The 16516-nt window shown below is 39.6% G+C and overlaps 1 protein-coding gene across 1 annotated transcript in view; it reads left to right on the plus strand.

Moving 5' to 3' along the window:
• CCDC192 (coiled-coil domain containing 192) overlaps window positions 1-16516 on the plus strand; it is a 156270-nt gene that overhangs the window by 700 nt on the left and 139054 nt on the right. The window contains exon 2 of the mRNA XM_088796920.1: window positions 4184-4291. Coding sequence (XP_088653046.1) covers window positions 4184-4291 — 108 coding nt within the window. The remainder of the gene's footprint in view (window positions 1-4183; window positions 4292-16516) is intronic.

Here is a 16516-nt window from a genome sequence, read left to right on the forward strand (position 1 = left end):
TGGTAGCACCAAGATTGCTGGTTTGATCCCCTCATGGGCCACTGTGAATTCTGTGCCCTCCTTTAAATAAATAAATAAATAAATAAATAAATAAATAATAAATAAATAAATAAATAAAAAATAAATGCTGACCAGAGGAAACAGTTTCTCTGAGTCCAGATGACTCTGCTCCTCAAGATAGGTGAATGTTAAAAATGTAGGCATTCAGGGTGACATCTCTTATTAGAAGTGAAATTTTGGTCTTAACCTCTAAAAGAAAAGTTTTCTTTGTAGCAAGAATAAAAATTGCATATTCACCAAATTCCATTGTGGGTAACTTTATTCTAACTTTTTTTTTCTCTTTTGCATTTTTAAATTTTTATTTTATTAAAAAAATTTTTTTTTAAGATTTTTATTAAAATATAGCTAACATGCAATATTATATTAGATTCAGAGATACACCATAATTATTCCATATTTATATACCTAAAGAAGAGATCACTGTGATAAGTCCAGCAATCATCTGACCCTGTACCATACTGTCACAATATTATTGATTATATTCCCCATGCTATACATTACATCACCAAGACTTATTTTTTTTATATCTGGAAATTTGAACCTCTTATTTTTCTTCACCTTTTTTCCTCCCTTTTTAAGTTTTTAAATTACAGTTGACATTCAATATTATTTTATATTAATTTCAGGTGTACAGCGTAATGGTTAGACATTTATATAACTTAAGAAATGACCTTCCTGACTAGTCTAGTATCTGGCACTATACATAGTTACTAGCATATCGTTGATTATATTCCCTATGCTTTACTTTACATCCCTATGACTATTTTATAACTACCAATTTGTACTTCTTAATCCCTTCCCTTTTTACACTCTGCCCCCTGAACCCCTTCCCATCTATCACCCCGATAAATCTAGTACCCATCTGACACTATACTTAGTTATTACAATATTATTGACTATATTTCCTTTGCTATAACCTACATTCCCATGAATACTTTGTAACAACAAATTTGTACTTCTTAATCCCTTCCCTTTATTCACCCACCCCCCAAACCCCCTCCCATCTGGCAACCATCAAAATGTCCTCTGTACCTATGACTTTGTTTCAGTTTTGTTTGTTTATTTTGTTCTTTAGATTCCACTTATAAGTGCAATCATATGACATTTGTCTTTCTCTGTCTGACTTACTACATTCAGCACAATACCATCTAGGTCCATCCAAGTTGTTGCAGATGGCAAGATTTAATTCCTTTTCTGTGGCTGAGTAATATTCCATTAAACATATGTACCACCTCATATTTATTCATTAATCCATTCAGGGACACACATACTGCGTTCATATCTTGGCCATTGTAAATAATGATGCAATGAACATAGAAGCACATCCTCCCCAAAGTAGTGTTTTGGGTTTCTTTGGATAAACATCCAGAAGTGGGTCCTTCTTTATCTCTTATAGCCTTTGTTTTAAAGGCTATATTTTGTCTGACATAAGTATGGCTACATCAGTTTTTTGTCGTTGTTGTTTCCATTTTCATGAAATATCTTTTTCTGTCCCTTTACTTTTATTCTGTGTGTGTCTTTTGATCTGAAGTGAGTCTCTTGTAGGCAGCATATGTAAGGGTCTTGTTTTCTTATCCATTCAACCACCCTATTTTTTGATTGGAGCATTTAATCTATTTACATCGAAAGTAATTATTGATAGATATGTAGTTATTGCCATTTTATTACCCATATTTTTTATCTTTTTTTTGTCTTAAAGAAGTCCCTCTAAGATTCCTTGTAATTCAGTTTGGTGTTGATGAACTCTGTTAGCTTTTTCTTGTCTGGAAAGCTCTTTATCTGTCCTTTGATTCTGTATGATATCTTTGCTGGGTAGAGTAATCTTGGTTGTAGGTCCTTGCTTTTCATCACTTTGAATATTCCATGCCAATCCCTTCTGGTCTGCAAAGTGTCTGTTGAGAAATCAGCTGACAGTCTTAGGAGAGCTTCCTTGTAGGTAACTGTTTGTCTCTTGCTGCTTTTAAGACTCTTTCTTTGTCTTTAACCTTTGGCATTTTAATTATGATGTGTCTTGGTGCGGGTCTCTTTGGATTCATCTCGTGTGGTACTCTTTTCTCTTCCTGGGTTGGAGTATCCATTTCCTTTGCCAGGTTAGGGAATTTTTCCATCATTATTTCTTCAAATAGGTTTTCAATTACTTGCTCTCTCTTTGCTCCTTCTGGTACCCCTATGATGTGAATGTTGGTACACTTGATGTTGTCCCAAAGACCTCTTAAACTATCCTCCTTTTTAAAAATTTTCTTTTTCTTTTTGCTGTTCTGCTTGGATGTTTTCTGCTACTCTATCTTCTAAATCACTGATTCAATCCTCTGTTTCATCTAATCTACTGTTGATTCCCTCTAATGTATTCTTCATTTCAGTTATTGTATTCTTTATCCCTGACTGGTTCTTTATATTTTCTTTCTCCGCTTCCTATCTCTTTGCTGAAGTTCTCCCTGAAATCACTGAGCGTTCTTATAACCAGTGTTTGGAACTCTGCATCTGGTAGATTGCTTATCTCTATTTTGTTTAGTGCTTTTTCTGGAACTTTCTTCTGTTTTTTTTTTTTTTATTTTGGGTATGTTTCTTTGTCTCTCCATTTTGGCTGCCTCCTGTGTTTGTTTTTACATATTAGGTAGGGCTGCTACGTCTCCCAGTCTCAGTAGAGTGGTCTTATGTAGTAGGTGTCCTGTGAGGCCCAGTGATGCAGTCTCCGTGGTCTCCAGAACTGGGTGCTCCAGGTGTGTCCCTTGTGTGGGTTATGTGTGTCCTCCTGTTGTAGGTGAGCCTTGGTTGCTGTTTGCACATCAATAGGAAGGATTGACTCTCAGATTGATTGATTGTGAGGACTAGCTGTTTCTACAGTGGAGGAGCTGTGGTGCATGGACTGACCCTACAGAGCAGGATTCTCTTTAGCAGGACTCTGGTGCCTTCTCGGTGTGCCTTTTGGGCGTGTCATCCTTGAAGGTGGCTCAGTGATGCTCTGGCTTGGTCCAAAGCTGACAACTGGTGTGCCAGCGCCAGCCCTGGGGCCTCCTGAGAGAAGACCTGATGCAGGCTAATTTCAGCCACAGCCTGCAACCTGTGTCCTGCCCAGGACTACCTGACATGAGCCACAAAGCAATCCACAGATGGCCACCACCTGCACTGGGCTTGGAGGTGCCTCGAGAGGCCAAGCCATGAACCAAGGCCAGCTGCCACTAGTGGTGAACTTAGGGCTGTTCAGCCAGAGGTACGGCACACACCAAAGCCTGATGCTGCTTGTTTGGGTTTTGTGAACCTTTGAGAGACTTCAGCATGAACCAAGACAGGTGGTTTGTATGGAAAAGGCACTGGAAGAGACATAGATGTGCCTGAAAGTTGGGTAGGGGAGGGTCTTAAGGAATCACCAGGGTGGGGCAAACAAATGGTGTTAGCCAGGTTGATGGAGACTCAGATATGGTGGCTGCCTATGTCTGCGTGCCAGGAATGGGGAGGGCTCAACAAAGAAACAATGGCTCCTGCCAGCTCCTCCATCTGGGAGAAAGCTGCCCCTCCAGCCCTTGTCCTGCAGCCAGACAACTCAGTTCCTACCCATATGTCCCTGTTGTCTTTCCAGCTGCTACCCCAGTATTGGAGCTCAGACTGAGTTCATCAGTGAGTAAGTCCATGCACGGGCCCTTTAAGAGGAGCGCCTAAGACTGCAACCACCCTTGTTTCACCAGGGGACGTCTCTCCCTGGTACTGGAACCCTGGGCTGGGGAGCCTGTTGTGGCACTTGGACCCCTTGCTCCTCTGGAGGGGGCCTCCACAGCTGAGATAGCTCTCCTGATTTTTAATGGTCACATGCCAGTGTGGGAGTAGGCCATTCTGCATCTGTTCCCCCACCCCTCATCAGTCTCAAGGTGGCTTCCTCTGTATCTACTCTAACTTTTTAAAATTATTATTGTCATAATTTAGTATGCATTTTTACCCTTCCTTTAGACACTAGATCTTAAATAAGACTATTGTTTTTGTGACATTTCACTGTTTTGTTACAGTGTTGAAGAAGAAAAAGAGATGATTCTTGTGAGTTTATTAAGCCTATCTTTAGTCTATAAAGTTTGTGAGATGTGCGCAGAAAACTATCCATGTAAAAAAGTAATACTTGATTATTATTTTAAAGAAAGAGTCCCTGGAACCTAGACAGATGACATTTACTTTGGCACATCTCGAGGCCTTGGAGATTTGCCTGAAGGAAGCGGAAGAAAAAGCTAAAGCCCTATCTGAGCAGGTAATACCTATCATTGGTACTGGAAAGATATATTCCTCTGTTCAATAGAGCTAGTATAAATGTAAATATGTGTTTTAACCTCTACAATTATTCACACACATACACACAGCATTACATTCATTTAGATACAACAATAATTACTTTAATCTATATGGACCTTTTCAGCCTTTAAACCTCCTTTCACATTCACATTTTGATTTTTACTCACCACAGCCCATGAGTTAGGTAAGCCATCTTCAAGCAAGTGGTTTTCCTGAATAAGTGAGTCATATTTGCATTATAAACAGATAAACCCAAAGGTAAGATAAAACCTATAGGAATCACACAGAAGTAATTTTCTCAGATTATTTGAGAAAAGAAAGTTTTCCAAATATTGGTTTCCCTCTTGGTTTTTTGAACCTCACAGAAGCACAGCCGGTTCTAAGTGGAGCTCAGCCCGTATTGGGCAGCCTGGCCACTTTATAGGTGATCTGCTTACATGTCAGCTCTCTGATTTCATAGACACTGAATTTGGGTATCAGTAAAGCTCAGCCCAAGGGCTGGACCATTTCCCAGTATGATTACACTTTGCCAACAGCATAGTGTGTAGTGCAAATCCCACTGTTACTGTTTTGTTCTTTCCTCCTGGGCAGGGGAGTTAGGCCCCAGACAGCAAAGCTCCAATGTTCACTCTTGGTGACAGTTAGTGGAGGAAAATGGATAGCACAGACCCTGAAGTGATGTTCTAAATGTTTATTGATTTATCGTGCATTAATACATTTTGATAATATATGTCAGACAGTTTTAAAAAAACAATTGTAAGAGAGTTTTTTCATAGCAAATGTCTGTACAGCAAAATTTGATTGCACCAGAGTTTTATAAGAACTTTTGCAGAAACTAGGGGGGAAGGGTGCTTATGTTATAAGAAAAAGAAATAAATTTTCAATTCACAAAAAAAAATTACATGTCTTACTTTGGGATGTGTTTGTTTACTGACTAAGTGTGATTGATGCAAGGAGTTACGAGGGACTTTCGTTATTTGATGAAAAGGTGTTGCCATAGGCCCAGAGCCATTTGGGAAAGTTTCCATCTCAGCCACATCCATAACCCTGGCTTGTTTTCTCTAAAACAAATAAAAAGAAGCCTCAAACTGTGGCAAAATTATGAATTATAAAAAATACAGTGATAAACATGAGGTACCATTTCAAAGAAGAAAAAAAACGAGAATTTCAGAACCTCCAAACCTGGAAGAAATTTTGAATGGCTAAACGAAGTCACCCCACTAGTATTAGTTTGTACTAAGATTTATGTTTATTTTATAATTAAATATCTTATGATTTCTCATTTAAATCAGTAATAGTCAATTCACCCATCAAAGTACTCATTCTTTTTGTTCTTTATAAAATGTTTTTTTCCAACAGCTAAGATTCTTAATTCGATGATCCCTTTATGTAACATAAAATAATTAGATCCATTTTTATTCAGTGTTTAACAGATTAAATATATGAGATAGAAGCTGGATATTTTACTCAACAATTTTGTACCTACCATGAATAAGATGTTTTGAGAAGAAAGATATATAAGTGTGGCTTCACTACCTAGGTAGCTCACAACCGAAAGAATCAATGAAAGAGCTGGGGAGTAAAACTAGGTATTTGCATGGCTCCCAGGTAAACTGAACAATTGCATTAAGTTGCAGGATTTGTGTGCTATTTTCCTTAAATATTGTCTTTGGAGTTGCCAGATTTACATAACTAAGTGAATTTAATTGGAAATTGGCAGTGGTTTGAGGAAAAGGAGAGTGTGATGTGTTAAAAAAACACACACAAAAAACACGTGACAGGCATTTTCAATATTACGATTTTAATTAAGTTGAGTATTTTATTAGATTTAGCTGTCTCCACTGTTACTGTTGGAACACATTTCTCAAATATAGACATTGTTCTGAGAGGATTTAATCCTGAAATTTTTGCTGTTTCCAGTGTTTTAGTCTAATTCTTAAAGATAAAAACTGTAAGAACATTCCACTCCCCTCTATTTTAAATTCAGTAGAGGTTTTAAAAATGGGATGACAGTGGATAGTGAAAGATAAGGGGAGCAACTGGCCTTTCTTAAGGCTAGGATATGAGAATATTTCAGAATGGAACACCTGTCTCAAACAATCAAACATTTGTCCACTGGGTGCCACTGTCTTCCTTATCAGGCTATACCACTGAGAGGTTGCAAAAAGAGAAACTGTCTTTAGTATTCAAGACAATAGTGTGTGTGTGTGTGTGTGTGTGTGTGTGTGTGTGTGTGTGTGTGAAGGAATATTTTTGCCTGTATACATGTATCTATCTTGAACCTTCTTTTAAATATCATGAATCTAGGATTTATCACAAGGATGGTGGGAATGCTAGCTGGCTGTCACTGGTAATCCAAATCATTTAGTCAGCCCTGTGGCTAAGCGCTGGCCAGATGGGCTGGTGGGGAGGGCAGAGCAAAGGAAATGGCAAGGACAAAGACTTGTGATGGAACTTAGGAGTGGGAAACTATAGTATTGTCTACCAGGGGATTCTGGCGTTGAGAAAAGGGTAAATCTCACTGTTTGCCAAATCCTTACCTCCTGGCTTTGCCTCTTAGAGAAAAGCATAGAATTAACTCAGAATGGAAAGGATAGAGACTTAGGATAGGACTTAGTAAGAATCCACTGGTCCTGGGCCTCAGTTTACTTAAACCTTTCTAAGATTCTTTTCAGCTCTGTTGGTTCACTATGGGACAAAAAAAAAAAAAAAAGAAAAAGAAAAAGAAAAGAAAAGGAACATAGAAATAGTGAGGAAATAAGGAGATTGTGCCAACTTCCTCTGCGAGGTCACACAGTAAACAGAATTCTCGCTGGCTTCCCTGAGCTAACAATATCTTGTATTTCTCTGCAGTCATATCACCATTTTCAAAACAAAAGAAATATGAGATCAGGATAATTTGCAATTAAGACTTATAATCTGGGCTGTTCATAGATGTAAGAAGTAACTTGCAGCAATTCAGTTACCAGAGTGAAAAAGGATCAGAAGACTCCAGCTCTTGTCCTGGGTTATAATGGTAAATAACTCAAAAAATTACCAAGTTTTGCTCAAGAAAATGCTTGATTATATTTTCTGTAGTTTCAGAGCAGTGGGAGGAAATGCCTGAAAATTGTGTGGGAGATAAAGGACTAGAAGGGGAAATAGAAAAGAAGGAAAAGTGTTAAGGAGGAGATGGAAAGAAGAGTAAAAGGGTTTCTGGAGAAACTCATAAAAGCAGTTTTTGCACGTGTGCTGGCTTCTATTACCAGTACACACCAGGGGGACGAAGAAAGGGGCTTGGGTGGGCTGCATTTTTAACAATACACAAGCAAATAGATCCCACAGCTTTTGTGCTAAGAAAGTGTCAGGAAAACCCACAGTTTCACAATGGAGTACAGATCCAAAGACACCCCAGTGCAGAGGACACTGCAGGCCAGTTCCTGAGACACTTCCTCTGGCAAAAACCCTTGGCCCAGTGTCTCCCATTCATCAGCAGCTCCTGGTCCCCAGCTCCCAGCAGCAGACCCAGGATAGCTCAGGCTTTGTTCCTGCTCCACCAGCTTTATGACCTTGGGCAATTCAATTAGTTTCTCTGAGTCCCAGCTGTTTTATCTAGAAGAGGGTAAACATACTGGTTTCCTAGGGCTGTCTTGAGGATTAAATAAGTGTATCTGGCTCTTTACTGGGCTGTCAATAAATGTTAATTTATCTCCACTCCTGCTAGTGATCACAACAGAACTGATTCTCAGTGTCGTGTGTGTGTGTGTGTGTGAGAGAGAGAAGTTTCTTTTTTTTACAGGTGTCTCTCAAAGTGTTTGAAAGGCACTCAAACGTAACACAGCAATTCTTTTCCAGCACTCAAAATTTTACAGTCTTTCAACCAGGAAAACCCCCCTCCACACCCCAGTTTCCTTGTACCAGATCAGCTTTTTCACCACCCAGGTTTCTTTGTACTCTTTCCTACCTCTTCACTTGGTAAAGGGACTTTAGTACTTTAATGTTGTTCTTTCTTTCTACATCACCTCTTGGGTCTTCTACTTCTGCCATTCTCTGATTTTTCCCAAACTGGGAGTTAAATGGACAGTTCTGGGGGAACTGGGAAGTGGGGGGAATGTGTGATCATCCCCTTACCAAGGAAGTGAATCCACTAACAACTATGTAGTCACAATTAACTTCAGGCATTTCCCAGATGCCATGCCCAACAAAAGACTAGTTACATATTAAGTATGCCATAAACACTAGCTAGGAAAGATGTCATGCTTTGATGCAAAAGCTAGAAGGTGAGAAGCTCGGTGGGGAAATTGACCTTTATTTTCTAGCCATTGTTTTTCCCAGGTAGGAAGGAGACATAGACAACACATAGCAAGGGGCTCCTTTGGCCTTTGGGAGTGTAAAAAGAATTTTGCCCCTTTTGTTTCCATGAAAAGAGATTTATTGGTGATACTCACAATACAAAGAAGTTTCAGTGGAGAAGACCATGGTAGTTTTATTTCCCAATTCTTGGACAAAAACACATGTGAGCCTTTTTCTTATTTCTTAGTAATAGCTCATATGCCGGTTACGTATCATTTTTCACTTATCTGATGAGAGAGACATTTCTGAAGGCCCAAAATAAAACTAGTCACAGGGCCTTCCTGTATCCTCACTCTGTAGGGAACTTGACCAGTTATGTTACATTCAAAGAAGATTCTTTTTTCTTTCCTTCCCCCCACCCTGGGATCTCTCTGCCTAAGGTTCTCTTTGATCTTAAAGAGTAACAGAAGCGATAATGGAGACAAAGCATAAAAGGAGGGTGCAGTGAGGGAGTGTACAAGCTCAGATCCTACAGGAATGCATACCTGGTACCAGACACCTGCAATGCATTATAAATGGTAGACAGTGAGTGGAGGAGCTAACACTTATTCCGCACCTACAGTTATCCACGTACTATGCTTAGATTTACAGATATTTCATTTCATCCACACTATTACTATAACCCCCAAGAGGAAAATGAGACTCAAACATATTAAGTCATTTGCCCAAGGTCATACAGTTAATACATGGTACAGCTGATGTTAGAAGCTAACTAGTTTTAAAATTTAAAGACCCTGCTCTTAAGAACATGTGGTCACAGGCCAAAGCCATTTGGAAGAAGTTTCCTGCTCAAGCAGTACTGAACAGGAAGTACTTACCTGGGTTCCCAAACTGGAACCTGGAGGACTTGTGAGACTGGGCCTTGCTCCCAGAGTTTCTGATTCAGGAGATCTGGGCTGGGGGTCAAGAACTGGCATTTTCAACAAGTTCCCACTCTAAGTGGAAGTTAGCTACAGCCCTGACCCAAGCTTACAAGCCGAGGGTCCTCCACATCCTTTCCCTGTGCCCCCAGCTACACAGGAACTGATTGAATCAGGATTAGTTTTGGGTACATAAAACTAACAACCCAAATAAGAATAGCCTAAATGAGTAGATGATTATTTTTCTCTCATATAAAGGAAGACTGAACACAGGGGCCCAGCACGGGCATGGTAGCCCCACAATCCTCAGATGTGCGGGCTTTGTCTCTTCATGCATTCACAAACATGGCTTCCATGTTCAAGATCCAAGACACGCCTGCAGTTGCAACCATGCTAGTCACACATCAGGCAGCAGGAAGAAGGAAAAGGCAAGTGCAAAACTGGGATGGAAAACTGCCAGCTGAGCAGCCCCTTTTAAGGGCTTTTCTTAAAATCTCCCTTAACAAAATCTTATATATCCCTGACCACTCCTATTTGATGGGGACTAAAAAACATGGGCATGTAGCTGGGCACATTGCCACCCCAAGAGGATGGGGATTCTTTCACTCAGAAGAGAAAATGGGTATCGAGTTGGTAAATTGCAGTCTCTGCCTTGATCATTCAACCTCTTGACCACACTGTTGCCCACAGTGACTGATCCTGCCAAGTTGAATGTTCTTTTGCATGTGACCATCCAGTTTTCCAAGCACCATTTGCTGAAGAGACAATTCTTTCCCCCATGGAACATCCTCATTAAAAATCCATTATTTATCGATGCATAACTCCACAGACTCTCAGGTCTACCCCACTGCTCTATAACTGTGCGACTTTCAGCAGGAGCTGCTGGTTAGAAACCCGAGGTAAATTTTTGAGCTGGAACTTACATTTAGTCTTCTGGGTCCTTACTACCACGTGTTCTTAGTGTGAGGTCCACGGCGAACCTGTCTTACTTACGTAGCAGCTGGGGATCGAATGACTCTTCTAACTGATCTTTTACCTTTAACACTTAGTATAGTAAGCAAACAAACACAGACAGAAGACTAGTATGTTTGGCTCTAATAACAAAATATTAGTCATTGTTTTATACCTGAGGCTCTAAAATGAACTCCCATTATTTGCCTCTTGGTGTTCAATCTATATTTTATTGAAGTTTAGGAATAGAAAGAATAGAGAGCTCCAGACAAGTTTTAGATTTCTAAATATGTGAATGAGTGGCTAGAAGTGATTTGATGCATTTGATTTGAGATCGCACCCTCCCCCACCCCGAGAAATGTTCTGGTTCTTTTTCATTGTTGAAATGCAGCATTGCATAGTGGATCCTTTGATGTCAAGTTTATTTGAAATAAGCAATGTGCCCTTGGTAGGAGTATTCATTCCTGCAAATGCTCAGAAATTATGCTTGATATGCCAATCTGAAATCATGAGTTTTTGTGAATGAGTTTTTGTTTTCTAATCTATTTGGAAGTCTACTTTAAGGTCATAAAATCACAAGCAGTTTGTTTGACCTGGAATGGGTTTCCTTGTCCCCATGAAATCTAGTTATTGGGAATTTTGTTAAACAATTTAGTTCTAGTTGATTTTACAGCAGAAAAGTAACCTTTTAACACACACACACACACACACACACACACACACACACACACACACATCCTCCTCCTATCTGAGCAGATGTCAATCTTCACCCCCTTACTGGATTGTTCGGCATCAATTGGGAGCCTCAGAGAATATAAGGGAAAAAACACAAGCTGGTGAAGAGATGTGTTGTTTTGAATAGAGTCAGGCACGCTGACAAATGGGCTTCTGTTGTTATTGTTGGTACAGGGGGATGCATGGACTGCTGGCCTGTTACATAACTAAAGACTTCCTTTTGCTTGTAAATGTCAAGATCAAACAGAGGTCAGTTTTAAATAGCTGACCGGGTGCTAATAAATGTGACTTTCTTGTCTAAGGAAAAGCAAAAGGCCTTGTCCCTTATGAGTCATGACTCTACTGATAAGAACGGGTGTCTTTTACTATAGGCCTAACCTGCATTTTCTGCGTAAGATTTTCTCAGAGATGGCAAACTAACTTTTCACTTCCTTTAAATCTCTACAAGGAAATTACAAAATTAGGTATAGGCATTTGTTTGAGTACTCATTTATTCATTCAATAAATATTTATTGAGCCTGTACTGTGAGCTAGGCGTTCTGGTAGGTAACCCTGTGTATGTTAGCTTATGTATTTCTCCCGAAGGCCCTGGGAAATTGTATCCCTATTTTGTAAATGATGAAAGTTCTTTTGTGGGATCGTAGCCCCTTGTCTGCTCTTTTTAGATGTTCTCCTTTGGTGATCTGCGTTTGGGGCTCCCAATCTGCTGAGAAGAACCAAGTCTTCCTCATGAGTCTGAGCTTCTTCCTGACCCCAGCCCGAATATCCAGCTGCTTACTGAATGACTTCAAGAAGCTTCTCAGTCAACTCAAGTTCTGCCTGTACATTAGCCTCCTGCCCCAGGTCTGTTCCTTCTCCCACATCCCCTAGGCCAAGGACAGGTGCCACTAGCCACCCTGTGGCTCTTAACAGAAATTTGTGCTGCTTTGGATTCTTTCCTCTACCTTGCCTCACATCCAATCAGTCGTTAAGTACTGTGAATGCTGATGCCTCCCAAATAGTTCTTGAATCCATCTTCTCTCTTTGCTCACCATCATTGCTCTTGTCCAAACCACCAACTGCAAAAGCCTCTCCTGACTTTACTTTCACATGGTCTTTGTTTAATGGCTCCTCAACACTGCAGCCAGAGTGAAGATTCTACAACACATACCTCCTATGTCTCCTTAGCTGAAATCCTAAATCATCCTCCCTTTTACTGTCAGGGTAAAATCTGTATTCCTGAACAGATCTTATAATCATCTGTGGTCTGACCCTCTACTTGTTTCATCCTACACCACTCCCTACATATCACAATGACACGACTTTCAATTTTTTGAATGTACCATATTCTCTCTTACCTGTCTCATCTAAGAACAAAAAACAAAAAGCCTTGTTCCTCAGAGTCAAGTTTTAATTAATACATTCTTTTCCTTCTGTTTCTAACCAGAATTGGTCTGCTCCCATCACCTCCTTTCACCCGCTTCTCATCATCCAACAAATCCCCCAAAATTTCTCCTTCAATTACATGCCACTTCCTCCAAAATGCTTTTCTTCCTCCTTCAAGTTTAGGTTAGATGTCCTTCCTCCGTGTTCTCATAATTCCTCTCCGACTTCCCCTCCACCACCAATTGTAACTGTCTATTTGTTTGCATCTCCCACTACACCACAGGCCCCATGGAAGAAGTTCACAGAATGACTTCCCTGAGGTCTCAGATCAAGTTGGATTTATCCACTTATCTCTCTGATGTCAAAGCTCATGCTCTTTCCGTTACACCAACTGGAGATGACCTAATGCGGCGCCGTGAAAGGGTTTGGAAGGGGCACGTTCAGATTTGCAGTCAGTGACAAAACTGAGGATACTGAGAAGAACAGATTTGTGAGGAGACCATAGTCTGGCATATCAGTGTGTAGACTCCTACAAAAATCTAGTTTAGAAATAATAAGTGCCTGTCAGTGGTGAAGAAAAGACAGAGACAAGAAATATTTATGAGTTGGATTTGGTGATTAATTAAATGGAAAAGTAGTCTTCAAGACTGATCTCAAGTTTCAGATGACTGGATGCTCGGTAGTTACCCCAACTATCTTAGATTTGAGTCATTAGATGTTAAGGGTTATTTATTTCCTATAGAAGGCTCTGTGCAGGCTCAATTTACCCCAAGTATGTTCTGGACTCTTCTCAATCTTGTAGTCCTTGGATATTACATCACACTCTTTAGCCATTTTCTTAGAAATAAGTTTTTCTTCTTCCCAGTTTCCTGTTTCTGGGATTTCAAGGAGAAAATTTTGGATGGCCGTGTATTTTGTGTATGAAGATCTCATTTATTAACCTCAAGAACAGTTTAATATTTACAGTTGGAGCTGTATGAGTGCAAGTCTCACCATTATTGTATGACAGGCACATAGTAACAGGCAATCCCTGATTCCTTTCAGGGGATCTTCAAAGTTGAAACTATTTGCATGATACTAACAGGTTACTGGCCTTTTCCACTATCATTCTTTCACAAGTTGACAGAAGTTTTCTGGATGTTACATAAAAGATTGAACACAGAGCAGGTCTGAGACTCCAGCTGTCCTCTATTAAGACAGACATGAAGGAGATTTGAGGAGAAAAGGAAACCCTGGAGAGAACCTCAAGGATAGCAGAATGCATTTCCCCCAAGTCAGAGTGTGGAGAGTCAACTGTGTTAGTCCTACCAGCAGGGGAAGTCTGAGCCCTGTTCCATGAAAATGCTCTGAGAATGTGCTGGAATTAGAGGGACTGGCTGTCTCATACAAATGTGTCCTAGGCCCCTGCAATTGTTGGCTTCAATTTCTCAGAATGTGATATTATTGCTTTTTTGACTTTTACACCCAAGCACTTGACTTTTATATCAAAGTCAATGTTTAATTGCCTTACCTTTTCCCATGTCTCATTTCTCTCTGGTATTCTTATCTATTCATAAGGCCCAGAGAACTTTCTTGGAGATTAAAAGAATCCTAGAACTCTCTATGCATGAGCCCATAATATTATATTTCAGTTACAGGCATACCTTGTTTTATTGTGCTTTGCTTTATTGCACTTGCAGATATTACATTTTTTATAAAGTGACGGTTTGTGGACACCCTATATCAAGTAAATCTCTTGATGCCATATTTCTAAGAACATTTGCTCACTTTGTCTGTCTGTGTCACATTTGTGTGTCTGTGGGTAATTTTTGCAATATTTTAAACTTTTTATTATGTAAGTTAGATGATCTGTGATAAGTGATCTTTGATGTTACTATGATAATTGTTTGGGGACACCATCAATTGTGCCAATATAAGATGGCAAACTTAATTGATAAATGTGTGCGTTCTGACTGCTCCACCACTGACCATTCTCCCATTTCTCTCCCTCTCCTTGGGCTTTCCTATTCCCTGAGACACAACAATATTAAAATTAGGCCAATTGATAACCTTACAATGGCCTTTAAGTGTTTAAGTGGAAGGAAGTGTTGCATGTCTCACTTTATTTGAATCAAAAGCTATAAATGATTAACTTAATGAGGAAGGCGTGTTAAGAGGTAAAATAGGTCAAAAGCTAGGCCTCTTGTACCAAACAGCCAGCTTGTAAATGCAAAGGAAACTCCAGTGAACACACAAATGATAAGGAAGTAAAACAGCCTTACTGCTGATATGGAGAAAGTTTTAGTGGTCTGGATAGAAGATTAAAGCAGCCACAACATTCCCTTAAACTAAAACCTAATCCAGAGCAAGGCCCTAACTCTCATCAATTCTGTGAAGGCTGAGAGAAGTGAGGAAGCTGCAGTAGAAAAGTTGGAAGCTGACAGAGGTTGGTTTGTGAGGTTTAAAGAAAGAATCCATCTACATACTGTAAAATGGAAGGTGAACAGGATGTGTTGATATGAAAGCTGCAGTAATTTATCCAGATGTAGCTAAGATAATTAATGAAGGTCACTACACTAAACAACAGACTTTCAACATGGATGAAACAGCCTTATATTGGAAGAAGATGCCACCTAGGACTGTCATTGCTACATAGAGAGGAGAAGTCAATGCCTGCCTTGAAAGCTTCAAAGAACAGGCTGGCTCTCTTGTTCAAGTGTAACGTGGCTTGTGACTTTAAATTGAAGCCAGTGTTCATTTACCTTTCCAAAACTCCTACCGTGTTTTCCCAAAAATAAGACCTAGCCAGACAATCAGTTCCAATGTGTCTTTCAGAGCAAAAATTAATATAAGACCCGGTCTTATTTTACTATAATATAACATATTTTACTATAAGACCTGGTTTTACATTAATTTTTTCTCCAAAAGATGCATTAGAGCTGATTGTCCGGCTAGGTCTTATTTTTGGGGAAACAAGATAGGGCCCTTAAGAATTATACTAAATCTATTCTGCCTGGGCTCTACAAAGGGAACAACACCTGGATGACAGCACATCTGTTTACAACATGGTTCACTGTTTACTGAATATTTTAAGCCTACTATTGAGACCAACTGCTCAGAAAAAAAAAAGATCTCTTTCAAAATATTACTGACTGCTCATTGGCAATGCACCTGGTCACCCAAGAACTCTGATGGAGATGTATGAGATCAATGTTGTTTTCACACCTGCTAATATAGCATCCATTCTGCAGCCCATGGATCATGAGTAATTTCCACTTTCAAGTCTTATCATTTAAGAAATACATTTTGTATGGCTATAGCTGTCATAGATAGCGATTTTTCTGATGGATCTGGGCAAAGTAAATTCAAAGCCTCCTGAACTTTGAGGGGTTCAAGACTTCAGTAGAGGAAGTCAACTGCAGATGCAGAAGAAATAGCAAGAGAAGTAGAATTAGAAGTGGAGACTGGAGATTTGACTGAATTGCCACAATTTCATGATAAACTTGAATGGATGAGAAGTTGTTTCTTATGGATGAGCAAAAAAGGTGGTTCTGAAGATGAAGATGCTGTGAAGATTGTTAAAATGATGACAAAGGATTTAGAGTACCGGTAACCCCCGTATAACACGGCACTTCCATAACACGGTTTCGCTCTAACACGGTTCGAGAATTGGGAAAACCCTCGTACAACACGGCATCTTAGAACACGATTTCACTCTAACACAGTTTGAAAATTAGAGAAATCCCTGAACAACATGGAGCATAATAAGAGCTTTTAAGAGCAAAAGATATCTCATTTGAAAGTTTTCATTCAAGCTCGGATGTCATATCGATTTGACTGCGGAATTTTAAAATTTATTAGAATTTTAAATCCATTTTTTTTGTGGAGTATTAAGTTCAGAGGATGAAGACATCTTGTCAAAAAGAAAATGCCCTCGGTTAATGGTGCTTAGTAGTGATGAT

This window comes from Rhinolophus sinicus, chromosome 3 (assembly GCF_057876585.1).
Source record: "Rhinolophus sinicus isolate RSI-liver-muscle chromosome 3, RSI-T2T, whole genome shotgun sequence".
Classification (NCBI taxonomy): Eukaryota; Metazoa; Chordata; class Mammalia; order Chiroptera; family Rhinolophidae; genus Rhinolophus; species Rhinolophus sinicus.